Source organism: Hyperoodon ampullatus (genome assembly GCF_949752795.1).
Source record: "Hyperoodon ampullatus genome assembly, chromosome: 1".
In the NCBI taxonomy this organism is placed as follows: Eukaryota; Metazoa; Chordata; class Mammalia; order Artiodactyla; family Ziphiidae; genus Hyperoodon; species Hyperoodon ampullatus.
This window is the reverse complement of record NC_136914.1, coordinates 21,155,756-21,169,116: the sequence shown is the minus strand read 5'-3', so window position 1 is coordinate 21,169,116 and position 13,361 is coordinate 21,155,756. Positions and strand designations below refer to the sequence as shown.

Here is a 13,361-nt window from a genome sequence, read left to right as displayed (position 1 = left end):
TAGTGAGGATGTTCATTAAGAAGTTGCACTCATAAGTGAAGGAGACACAGGTTTCACCCTATGCATTTTAGACTTTCTTTTTACTTAATAAAAAAGAAATTCTCAAATTCCAATTTGATAACCAGAATCATTACAGTCCTAATGATGGAATGTTAAGTCCTGTCTAGGTGTACGACCTTTTCAAAAAAGACCAAAGGAAACTAATTATTATTTTAAGTAATAAGAATTCTGAAGATAAAATTTCAAACCAGCATTTTTGAAACTTTACAGGGCTAACTGAAAATAGAAATGCAGAGTGTCAGCAGAGAAGGTGATCTTTTAGTCATATTCACTGTAACTATTGTTTATTTTACAAAGGTGCTTGCCCTCCCCAAATAGTTTTACTCTCAGTATTTTAAAGTTATTTCGTGTCCATATTAATACATATTGCTGCTTTTGAATAGGCAGCTGGTTGTACCTGCTTCTCTTGAAAACACAGGTCTCATTAAAATGTGAGGCTCTGGGTGTATATCATCTCTAAGGTAAAACTCTTTATGTAGAGACTTTTTTGAAAAAAATTAACATAACCTTCCTTCTTTCTCTGCTTATGGAAATCCACACTTCATGTTTGGATTTAGTTTCTACTTAGTTGTTGACAAATCAGCCTTCAAATGTGTGTTGTTATACTGATTTCATTTTAAATAGGATTTGAGACAGTGAACTTAGAAACATTCAAAGGGCTTCCCTGGTGGCGCAGTGGTTGAGAGTCCGCCTGCCGATGCAGGGGACATGGGTTCGTGCCCCGGTCCGGGAAGATCCCACATGCCGCGGAGCGGCTGGGCCCGTGAGCCATGGCCGCTGAGCCTGCGCGTCCGGAGCCTGTGCTCCGCAACGGGAGAGGCCACAACAGTGAGAAGCCCGCGTACCGCAAAAAGAAAAAAAAAAAAAACATTCAAAGAAAGTTTGTATGTTCAGAACATCAATTTTATGGAGGATTATGTATCAGATTTTAATTTCTGAGAGAAATCCTAGCAACAGTAAATAAAGGACCCAAGCTCCTTTTACACTTGTCACACCTTTATAAAATCTAAATATTAATATAGCATGGCTGCTATCTTATCTTTATTATGCTACCTCTTCTCACTTTCCTTTTTGTTCTTCTCCTCTGTTTTTCTTTCTCTACTGATCAATTTAAGCAGCTCCACAAGAAATGTGGCGACAAGTTCTTTGGAAGGGTCTCGAAACTTGTCTACCTTGTCTTCTCCTGCTAGATATAGTGCTGCCGTTCTGAGCAGTGCAGCCGCTACTGTGTCCACTGTTCTTGCTGCAAAAACCAGGTAGAACTACATGTACAATGTGCGTCTCATGTGAACCCAACGCTTTTCACTGCCTTACAACTCACCTCCGAGAAAACTTACCCATTTGAAATAGTCACAGCCCTATTATGAGATCTTAATTGTATTGGGGACATTTTTTCTAGGTTGTGGATATATCCCACAGTGTTTATTACTGATTTTTCTTTAAATTCTCCCTTTATCTCTTTTCATTACCACCATTTATCTGTATTTCTCAGTTGTGTGGATTGTTGCATTTTGTGTGCCTTAGGACTTTTTATCATTTTTAATCTTTATGTCTAAAACAGAATCAAGTATAAATAGGTATTTTAAGTTTCTGTTGGTTTTACCTTCTCCCACTAACCGGTTATGTTTGAGGTTGATCTAAAGCCTAACTATTCTAATATCCCTTTCTCCTATAAAAATAGTAAAACCTTTTTATTGTTGTGGGGTTTTGTTTTTACATAAGTTATAGTAGTCTTCATAGCTTTAAATGCTTTCCAAAAGATTGCCTTGATCAGTTTTGGTGAAAATTTAATCAATTCTGTATTAATGAGTAGAATAACATAATAGACTTTTCTCTTCATCCTCTTTCCACTTCTTTGTTCTCTCTGTCTCTGTCCCTATCTCTCTCTTTCTCTGGGAATGTTTCAAATCATAAACTGTAAAAACTACATACTTTCTGCACTTGGTAGTGTGATTTTTCAACTTAAAACTCTTTCTGAATGCTCACCAGGCTCTCCAGTCCTGAAAAATATCACTCACTCCTGGATGCACTTTGCATCAGCCCTGTTTCCAAGCCTTTAGCTTTTTCGTATCTCCAGCCCTCGAGGAAATCAACTGGCTCTGTCCATGTTAAGAAAACCAGGTACTGGGAGAGCGGATGTCACAAGGGGTGGTTTGCTGTGGAAGGTGCTGCTTTCTCTAACACTGAAGTGTCATATTAACAGCCCAGATGAGAAAATCCTAGAGCTGATTTGCATCCAGTTTTAAATTAACCGTAATTTCAATGCAGTGATAATGCACAAGCATGTTATTTTGTATGATTATTAACTTGCCTTTTAATCCTTTGTGACATCTTTTATTAGCACATTTGATATTTGGTATGAAATTACGAGTAATAGTACAAGTATTTAACTTAGAGTAGAACCCTGTTTTTTATTGCATGGATGTTGCTATATGAGAAGAGTTAAATGTTTAATAAAACATACCTTTATACCTTTGGAAAAAATGAAAAAGAATAATAAAATAATTGGTTTTGATTGGCTACTGTCTTATAGCTCATAGATATGAAGGTTTTATGTGGGCAAACAACTTAATTTTCTCCATTTCTGGGAAATACTGAAACACAAAAGTGAATTTTTCTCCTAAACTTAACAATTATGCTAAAATTATTAGGTATAACATAAAAACATCTTAAGTGTTTACTAAAGGTATAATCTTTTTTTTTTATTAGTTTCTGCTTTATAACAAAGTGAATCAGTCATACATACATATCTGTTCCCACATCCCTTCCCTAATGCATCTCCCTCCCTCCCACCCTCCCCATCCCACCCCTCCAGGCGGTCACAAAGCACCGAGCTGAGCTCCCTGTGTTCTGCGGCTGCTTCCCTCCATCTATCTACCTTACGTTTGGTAGTGTATATATGTCCATGCCTCTCTTTCCCTTTGTCACAGCTTACCCTTCCCCCTCCCCATATCCTCAAGTCCATTCTCAAGTAGGTCTGTGTCTTTATTCCCGTTTTAGCCCTAGGTTCTTCATGACATTTTTTTTTTAATTCCATATATATGTGTTAGCATATGGTATTTGTCTTTCTCTTTCTGACTTACTTCACTCTGTATGACAGACTCTAGGTCTATCCACCTCATTACAACTAGCTCAGTTTCGTTTCTTTTTATGGCTGAGTAATATTCCATTGTATATATGTGCCACATCTTCTTTATCCATTCATCCGATGATGGACACTTAGGTTGTTTCCAGCTCTGGGCTATTGTGAATAGAGCTGCAATGAACATTTTGGTACATGTCTCTTTTTGAATTATGGTTTTCTCAGGGTATATGCCTAGTAGTGGGATTGCTGGGTCATATGGTAGTTCTATTTTTAGTTTTTTAAGGAACCTCCATACTGTTCTCCATAGTGGCTGTACCAATTCACATTCCCACCAGCAGTGCAAGAGTGTTCCCTTTTCTCCACACCCTCTCCAGCATTTATTGTTTCTAGATTTCTTGATGATGGCCATTCTGACTGGTGTGAGATGATATCTCATTGTAGTTTTGATTTGCATTTCTCTAATGATTAATGATGTTGATCATTCTTTCATGTGTTTGTTGGCAGTCTGTATATCTTCTTTGGAGAAATGCCTATTTAAGTCTTCTGCCCATTTTTGGATTGGGTTGTTTGTTTTTTTGCTATTGAGCTGCATGAGCTGTTTAAAAATTTTGGAGATTAATCCTTTGTCAGTTGCTTCATTTGCAAATATTTTCTCCCATTCTGAGGGTTGTCTTTTGGTCTTGTTTACGGTTTCCTTTGCTGTGCAAAAGCTTTGAAGTTTCATTAGGTCCCATTTGTTTATCTTTGTTTTTAGTTCCATTTCTCTAGGAGGTGGGTCCAAAAGGATCTTGCTGTGATTTATGTCATAGAGTGTTCTGCCTATGTTTTCCTCTAAGAGTTTGATAGTTTCTGGCCTTACATTTAGGTCTTTAATCCATTTTGAGCTTATTTTTGTGTATGGTGTTAGGGAATGATCTAGTCTCAAACTTTTACATGTCCCTGTCCAGTTTTCCCAGCACCACTTATTGAAGAGGCTGTCCTTTCTCCACTGTACATTCCTGCCTCCTTTATCAAAGATAAGTTGGCCATATGTGCGTGGGTTTATCTCTGGGCTTTCTATCCTGATCCACTGATCTATCTTTCTGTTTTTATGCCAGTACCATACTGTCTTAATTACTGTAGCTTTGTAGTATAGTCTGAAGTCAGGGAGCCTGATTCCTCCAGCTCCGTTTTTCGTTCTCAAGATTGCTTTGGCTATTCAGGGTCTTTTGTTTTTCCAAACAAATTTTGAAATTTTTTGTTCTAGTTCTGTGAAAAATGCCAGTGGTAGTTTGATAGGGATTGCATTGAATCTGTAGATTGCTTTGGGTAGTAGAGTCATTTTCACAATATTGATTCTTCCAATCCAGGAGCATGGTATATCTCTCCATCTATTTGTATCATCTTTAATTTCTTTCATCAGTGTCTTATAATTATCTGCATCCAGGTCTTTTGTCTCCTTAGGTAGGTTTATTCCTAGATATTTTATTCTTTTTGTGGCAATGGTAAATGGGAGTGTTTTCTTGATTTCATTTTCAGATTTTTCATCATTAGTGTACAGGAATGCCAGAGATTTCTGTACATTAATTTTGTATCCTGCTACTTTACCAAATTCATTGATTAGCTCTAGTAGTTTTTCGGTAGCATCTTTAGGATTCTCTATGTATAGTATCATGTCATCTGCAAACAGTGACAGCTTTACTTCTTCTTTTCCAATTTGGATTCCTTTTATTTCCTTTTCTTCTCTGATTGCTGTGGCTAAAACTTCCAAAACTATGTTGAATAAGAGTGGTGAGAGTGGGCAGCCTTGTCTTGTTCCTGATCTTAGTGGAAATGGTTTCAGTTTTTCACCATTGAGGACAATGTTGGCTGTGGGTTTGTCATATATGGCCTTTATTATGTTGAGGAAGGTTCCCTCTATGCCTACTTTCTGCAGAGTTTTTATCATAAATGGGTGTTGAATTTTGTCGAAAGCTTTCTCTGCATCTATTGAGATGATCATATGGTTTTTCTCCTTCAACTTGTTAATATGGTGTATCACATTGATTGATTTGCGTATATTGAAGAATCCTTGCATTCCTGGAATAAACCCCACTTGATCATGGTGTATGATCCTTTTAATGTGCTGTTGGATTCTGTTTGCTAGTATTTTGTTGAGGATTTTTGCATCTATGTTCATCAGTGATATTGGCCTGTAGTTTTCTTTCTTTGTGACATCCTTGCCTGGTTTTGGTATCAAGGTGATGGTGGCCTCGTAGAATGAGTTTGGGAGTGTTCCTTCCTCTGATATTGTTTGGAAGAGTTTGAGAAGGATGGGTGTTAGCTCTTCTCTAAATGTTTGATAGAATTCTCCTGTGAAGCCATCTGGTCCTGGGCTTTTGTTTGATGGAAGATTTTTAATCACAGTTTCAATTTCAGTGCTTGTGATTGGTCTATTCATATTTTCTATTTCTTCCTGAGTCAGTCTTGGTAGGTTGTGCATTTCTAAGAATTTGTCCATTTCTTCCAGGTTGTCCATTTTACTGGCATAGAGTTGCTTATAGTAATCTCTCATGATCTTTTGTATTTCTGCAGTGTCAGTTGTTACTTCTCCTTTTTCATTTCTAATTCTATTGATTTGAGTCTTCTCCCTTCTTTTCTTGATGAGTCTGGCTAATGGTTTGTCAATTTTGTTTATCTTCTCAAAGAACCAGCTTTTAGTTTGGTTGATCTTTGCTATCGTTTCCTTCATTTCTTTTTCATTTATTTCTGATCTGATCTTTATGATTTCTTTCCTTCTGCTAACTTTGGGGGTTTTTTGTTCTTCTTTCTCTAATTGCTTTAGGTGCAGGGTCAGGTTGTTTACTCGAAATGTTTCCTGTTTCTTAAGGTGGGATTGTATTGCTATAAACTTCCCCCTTAGAACTGCTTTTGCTGCGTCCCATAGGTTTTGGGTCGTCGTGTCTCCATTGTCATTTGTTTCTAGGTATTTTTTAATTTCCTCTTTGATTTCTTCAGTGATCACTTCATTATTGAGTAGTGTATTGTTTAGCCTCCATGTGTTTGTATTTTTTACAGATCTTTTCCTGTAATTGATGTCTAGTCTCATAGCATTGTGGTCGGAAAAGATACTTGATACAATTTCAATTTTCTTAAATTTACCAAGGCTTGATTTGTGACCCAAGATATGATCTATCCTGGAGAATGTTCCATGAGCACTTGAGAAAAATGTGTATTCTGTTGTTTTGGGATGGAATGTCCTATAAATATCAACTAAGTCCATCTTGTTTAATGTATCATTTAAAGCTTGTGTTTCCTTATTTATTTTCATTTTGGATGATCTGTCCATTGGTGAAAGTGGGGTGTTAAAGTCCCCTACTATGATTGTGTTACTGTCGATTTCCCCTTTTATGGCTGTTAGTATTTGCCTTATGTATTGAGGTGCTCCTGTGTTGGGTGCATAAATATTTACAATTGTTATATCTTCTTCTTGGATCGATCCCTTTATCGTTATGTAGTGTCCTTCTTTGTCTCTTCTAATAGTCTTTATTTTAAAGTCTATTTTGTCTGATATAAGAATTGCTACTCCAGCTTTCTTTTGATTTCCATTTGCATGGAATATCTTTTTCCATCCCCTTACTTTCAATCTGTATGTGTCTCTAGGTCTGAAGTGGGTCTCTTGTAGACAGCATATATATGGGTCTTGTTTTTGTATCCATTCAGCCACTCTGTGTCTTTTGGTGGGAGCATTTAGTCCATTTACATTTAAGGTAATTATTGATATGTATGTTCCTATTCCCATTTCCTTAATGGCTTTGGGTTCGTTATTGTAGGTATAGTCCTTCTGTTGTGTTTCTTGCCTAGAGAAGTTCCTTTAGCATTTGTTGTAAAGCTGGTTTGGTGGTGCTGAACTCTCTCAGCTTTTGCTTGTCTGTAAACGTTTTAATTTCTCCATCAAATCTGAATGAGATCCTTGCTGGGTAGAGTAATCTTGGTTGCAGGTTTCTCTCCTTCATCACTTTAATTATGTCCTGCCACTCCCTTCTGGCTTGTAGAGTTTCTGCTGAGAGATCAGCTTTTAACCTGATGGGGATTCCCTTGTGTGTTATTTGTTGTTTTTCCCTTGCTGCTTTTAATATGATTTCTTTGTGTTTAATTTTTGACAGTTTGATTAATATGTGTCTTGGCATATTTCTCCTTGGATTTATTCTGTATGGGACTCTCTGTGCCTCCTGAACTTGATTAACTATTTCCTTTCCCATATTAGGGAAGTTTTCAACTATAATCTCTTCAAATATTTTCTCAGTCCCTTTCTTTTTCTCTTCTTCTTCTGGAACCCCTATAATTCGAATGTTGGTGCGTTTAATGTTGTCCCAGAGGTCTCCTCTGTTCTTTTCATTCTTTTTTCTTTATTTTGCTCTGCATCAGTTATTTCCACTATTTTATCTTCCACCTCACTTATCCGTTCTTCTGCCTCAGTTATTCTGCTATTGATCCCATCTAGAGTATTTTTTATTTCATTTATTGTGTTTTTAATCGATGCTTGATTCATCTTTAGTTCTTCTAGGTCCTTGTTAACTGTTTCTTGCATATTGTCTATTCTATTTCCAAGATTTTGGATCTTGGAAATAGAATCTTGGATCAGCTTTACTATCATTATTCTGAATTCTTTTTCAGGTAGACTGCCTATTACCTCTTCATTTGTTAGGTCTGGTAGGTTTTTATCTTGCTCCTTCACCTGCTGTATGTTTTTCTGCTTTCTCATTTTGCTTATGTTACTGTGTTTGGGGTCTCCTTTTTGCAGGCTGCAGATTCGTAGTTCCCGTTGTTTTTGGTGTCTGTCCCCCGTGGCTAAGGTTGTTTCAGTAGGTTGTGTAGGCTTCCTGGTGGGGGGGACTAATGCCTGTGTTCTGGTGGCCGAGGCTCGATCTTGCCTTTCTGGTGGACAGGTCCACGTCCGGTGGTGTGTTTTGGGGTGCCTGTGGCCTTATTATGTTTTTAGGTATCCTCTCTGCTAATGGGTGGGGTTGTGTTCCTGCCTTGCTAGTTGCTTGGCATAGGGTGACCAGCACTGTAGCTTGCTGGTCGTTGACTGAAGCTGGGTGCTGGTGTTGAGATGGAGATCCCTGGTAGATTTTCGCTGCTTGATATTATGTGGAGCTGGGAGGTCTCTTGTGGACCCGTGTCCTGAAGTTGGCTCTCCCACTTCAGAGGCACAACACTAACTCCTGGCTGCAGCACCAAGAGCCTTTCATCCACCCGGCTCAGAATAACAGTGAGAAAAAGTAGAAAGAAAGAATTAGTAGAAGAAAGAAAGAGAGAGGGAAAGAAAGGAAGAAGGGAAGAAAGGAAGGAAGGAAGAAAGAAAGAAAGGAGGGAGGGAGGGAGGGAGGATGGAAAGAAGGAAAGAAAGGAGGAAGGGAGGGAGGAATGAAAGCAAAAGGAAGAGTGAATGGAAGAAGGGAGGGAGGGAGGGAGGAAGGAAAGAAAGAAAGAAAGACACGAGGGAGGGAGGGAGGAAAGAAAAAGAAAGAAGGAAAGGAGGAGCGGAGGGAGGAAGGGAAGGTAGGAAAAAAAGAAAGAGCAGGTAAAGTAAAATAGAATAAAGTATGAAATATAATAGCGTCATTAAAATTAAAAAGTAATTATTGAAAAAAAAACACGGACCGATAGAACCCTGGGACATATGGTGGAAGCAAAGCTATACAGAGAGAATCTTACACAGAAGATTACACATACACATTCACAAAAAGAGAGCAGGGGGAAAAATAAAAAATCTTGCTCTCCAAGTCCACCTCCTCGATTTGGGATAATTCGTTGTAAAAAGAGGAAAAGGGCGAGAAGTCTGAAATCTTGCTAAGTCCACCTCCTTAATTTGGGATAATTCGTTGTAAAAAGAGGAAAAAGGGGGGAAAGTCTTAAATCTTGTCCTCAAAGTCCACTTCCTCAATTTGGGATGATTCGCTGTCCGTTCATGCACTCCACAGACGCGGGGCACATCAAATGGACCGTGGAGCTTTAATCCGCTGCCTCCGAGGCTGCACAGAGAGATTTCCCTGTCTCTGCTCTCACAACTCCCGGGTCTCAGCCTTGGACCTGGCCCCGCCTCTGCACGTAGGTCGCCGGAGGGCGTCCGTTCTTCGCTCAGACAGGACGGGTTTAAAGGGGCCGCTGATTCGGGGGCTCTGGCTCACTCAGGCAGAGGGGAGGGAGGGGCGCGCAGTGTGGGGCGGGCCTGCGGCGGCAGAGGCCGGCGTGACGTTGCAGCAGCCCGTGGCGCTCCGTGCGCCCTCCCGGGAAAGCCGTCCCCAGGTCCCGGGACCCCGGCAGTGGCGGGGTGCACAGGCCCCCCGGAAGGCGGGGCGGACAGTGACCCGCGCTCGCACACAGGCCTTGCGGCGGCGGCCGGCGGCCAGCGGTGGCGGCCGGCGCCCCAGCGTCCCACGCCCGTCTCCGAGGTCCGCGCCTTACCCGCGGCTCGCGCCTGTCTCCGGCGCCTCCCCAAGCAGCCCTCTTAATGCCCTCTCCTCGCGCACCAGGCAACAAAAGGGAAAAAAGTCTCTTGCCTCTCCGGTAGCTCCAGACCCTTTCCCCGGACTCCCTCCGGGCTAGCCGTGGTGCACTAACTCCTTCAGGCTCTCTTCCTGCCGCCAGCCCCAGTCCTCTCCCTGCGCTCCGACTGAAAGCCGATACCGGAGCCTCAGCTCCCAGCCCCGCCCGCCCCGGCGGCCGAGCAGACAAGCCTCTCGGGCTGGTGTGTGCCTGAGGGCACCGATTCTCTGTGCCAGAATCTCTCCGCTTTGCCCTCCGCACCCCTGTTGCTGTGCTCTCCTCCGCCACTCCGAAGCTTCCCCCTCCGCCACCTGCAGTCTCCGCCCACGAAGGGGCTTGTAGTGTGTAGAAACCTTCCCTCCTTCACGGCTCCCTCCCACTGGTGCAGGTCCCGTCCATATCCTATTGTCTCTGTTTATTCTTTTTTTTCTTTTGACCTACCCAGGCATGTGGGGAGTTTCTTGCCTTTTGGGGGGTCTGAGGTCTTCTGTCAGCGTTCAGTAGGTGTTCTGTTGGAGTTGTTCCACGTGTAGATGAATTTCTGATGTATCTGTGGGGAGGAAGGTGATCTCCGCGTCTTACTCTTCCGCCATCTTCTAAAGGTATAATCTTAATGAAATGACTATATTTTTTCTGACAGAACATAAAATTAATGACAGAGGGTACAACTATGACTATAATTCGTAAAAGCATGATATGACACAGGCTGCCTGTTGATCATGTGTTTGTGTCCTACCCACTGTTATGGATATTCTCAATATACTTAATTAAAAGCATATCTCAGAGATATTATGGGTTTGGTTCCAAACCATTGCAATAAGGTAAATAATGCAATAAAGTGAGTCACAAATTTTTTGGTTTCCCAGTACATTTATATAAAAGTTATGTTCACACTATATTGTATTCTGTTAAGTGTGCAATAGCATTATGTCTAAAGTTAATGTATATACCTTAATTTAAAAATACTTTATTGCTTAAAAATGCTAACCATCATCTGAGCCTTCAGTGAGTCATAATCTTTTTGCAGTAGTAACATGAAAGATCACTGATCACCGATCACCATAACAAATGTAATAATAATGAAAAAGTTTGAAATATTGTGAGGATTACCAAAATATGGCACAGAGACACTAAGTTAGCAGGAAATGCTTTTGGAAAAATGATGCCAATAGACTTGCTTGATGCAGGGTTGCCACAAACCTTCAAGTTGTAAAAAAAAAATGCAATGTGTGCAAAGCACAGTAAAGTGCAATAAAATGAGGTGTCCCTGTATAATTCTGGATTACTTTTAAGGGGGATGTTTAAACAGGGAGACAAACAGAAAAATGTACAAGAGGTCATTGTACATTTTGCTCTAAGAAAAAATATACCCGAAATTATTTTATATTTGTGGAATTGTGATTGTTAAATGAGCAGAAATATTACATTGTCAGGGCTAAGTCTGTACAAAGATAGGTTACTAACTACCCTTGGAATAAAAGGTTCCTTTGAGAACCTAATGGCATGCTCTAAGCATTGATTGACATCAAATGGAGATGGGATGGGGAAAAATGCTGATTATGAGAAAATACTCCCTTTCTCCATTAGTACCATGCTCATTCAGCTTTTAGCTTTATATTCCAGTAAGTTATTTTGCTCTCCCTGTTTTAACAGAAAAAGAACAACATAAAAATCCTGGCATACCTTGTTTGATTGGAGAATTTTAATGGTTTTCATTTATCATTGTAAAACTGAGGACAGTTTATAACGTTTTTGTATGTAGTTGTTACATGTAAGGCAATCTGTAAGCAGGAAAATTTACTCTAAAAGAAATGAATCCTAGATAGTTTTTCCTTCAAGTCAGGTGTCTTATTGTTTAAATAAACTTTTTGTTTTTGAAAAAAAGGTATGCCTGTACTTATGGGCTAACTGAATATTTATCCATGCCCCCACTTCTAGAGGAAGTGTTAGTAGTCATACATTACTTTTTATTAACAGCAATAGGCACAAACTAAATATGTTTCGATATTCGGGAAAGGAAAATGGTTCTTAACAAGGTAAGATAGTTGGCATTCTGCAAAGCTGGAGTGCAGGGTTTCCTGAGGACACCTTGCCACTTCAGTGAGAGGAGTACCAAAAGAGCAGTTGGGTTAATGTCAGAGGTATTTTATCTCTGATGTTTGCTTTTGTATAACAGTAATCTTTAAAATTATAATAAAGTGTAGTATAATACCAGAATTGTGTCTTTCCATTATAGTATATTTAACATGTTGAATTTTGATACAAATTGTCTAAGTTAAAGAATTTTGCTTAGGAAAATACAAAAAATTTTCTTGTAAATAGGATTCTGGGACAAAGGAGACTCATGACTGCTGTACATCTAGGTCCTTTCATAGAGTTCTGACAGGAGAATTCTATTGAAATTAAAAGTTGTTTATAATCATGACCTTCCAGAAATACTCCTTTCCTACTACTTCAGAATCTATGTATAAGTATATCAATTTTTGTAAAACTTTAGCTAAAAACTGTGTAGTTTAAACACTGATAATTAAACCTGCAATGTACAGCTGGCTTTTAAAAAAATTTAAATGTGTAATTAGAATAAAAGTTACCTCGAGATTATTCTTTTTTTTTTTTTTTTTTTTTGCAGTACGCAGGCCTCTCACTGTTGTGGCCTCTCCCGTTGCGGAGCACAGGCTCTGTCGAGATTACTCTTTGAACAGAGATTTTCCTTTGAAAATAGACTTGAAATTTCCAACTGTTTCCAATCTGCAGCTGAAATTGATTTGTTGTAATAGTTAAACAAATGTGGGAAAAGAATGTAAACTCAAGATAAATCAGGTTGCTGACACTGAAAGTTAACTTCTCTTCGTTTTTCTTTTGTCCTCATTAGCTCAGTTTTGAAAAGAAACCTTTGCTCTGTCAGTATGTTTTTCTCCATTTTCAGTTTTTTAAATATGAAACAGAATCTTTGGTATTCTTGAGATGGAAGTCATATTAATTTAACATTTTATTTCTGTGCTTGTTTATTTGGCAGACTAGTGAAAATAACCATATTTGATTGTTAGCTTCTGTGGTATTAGCCAACAGTATTTATGGATTTGCTCTGATTTCCTCACTGGAATCTTTCAGAAAGCATTTTAATTTTGTTTAGAGTTTAGGTATACCTTAAACAATTTAAATTTAGAAAAAATATATATGAGTCATTACTTCAGAAATAAGATACCAATCTAAGTATTCATGACATATTACATTAATAAATTAGTCATCAGTTTGAAATATTTTGCTGTTAGCAATTACTGATAACATTTTTTTCCCAAATATAAAATTACATAACCAGTGACTTTACTAATTTTTCAATCTTTAATACACAATACCTAATGTTTATGTATTTTCTTTAAATAGTAGCTAACAGTTAAAAATTAGAAAAAAAGACATGGGATTTTTAGAGACCTATACATCATATATTCCAATATGTGATTGTCTAGATAAAACCTAATATTTTCCCATTACTACATTAAATATTTTAAGTTGATAGAGCTGTATTTCCCCAGAGATTAACTTTACTGACCAGTCCTGAATATAAATGTAAATGGAAGAACTTTCTTGCTTATAACTTAGATTTTTATAAATTCTTTATAATCTGCACACTCTGTATCTAAAGAGTACTGTTTAAGATGTAAACACCTTAGACTTTTTGGGAGAGAATATATACAAGACTATGTAC

General features: G+C 38.7%; 1 protein-coding gene across 1 annotated transcript in view; it reads left to right on the top strand.

The window, feature by feature from the left end:
- Positions 1–13,361, top strand: part of PDLIM5 (PDZ and LIM domain 5) — a 239,259-nt gene that overhangs the window by 168,055 nt on the left and 57,843 nt on the right. The window contains exons 9-10 of the mRNA XM_079699411.1: positions 1,179–1,316; positions 2,050–2,181. Coding sequence (XP_079555537.1) covers positions 1,179–1,316; positions 2,050–2,181 — 270 coding nt within the window. The remainder of the gene's footprint in view (positions 1–1,178; positions 1,317–2,049; positions 2,182–13,361) is intronic.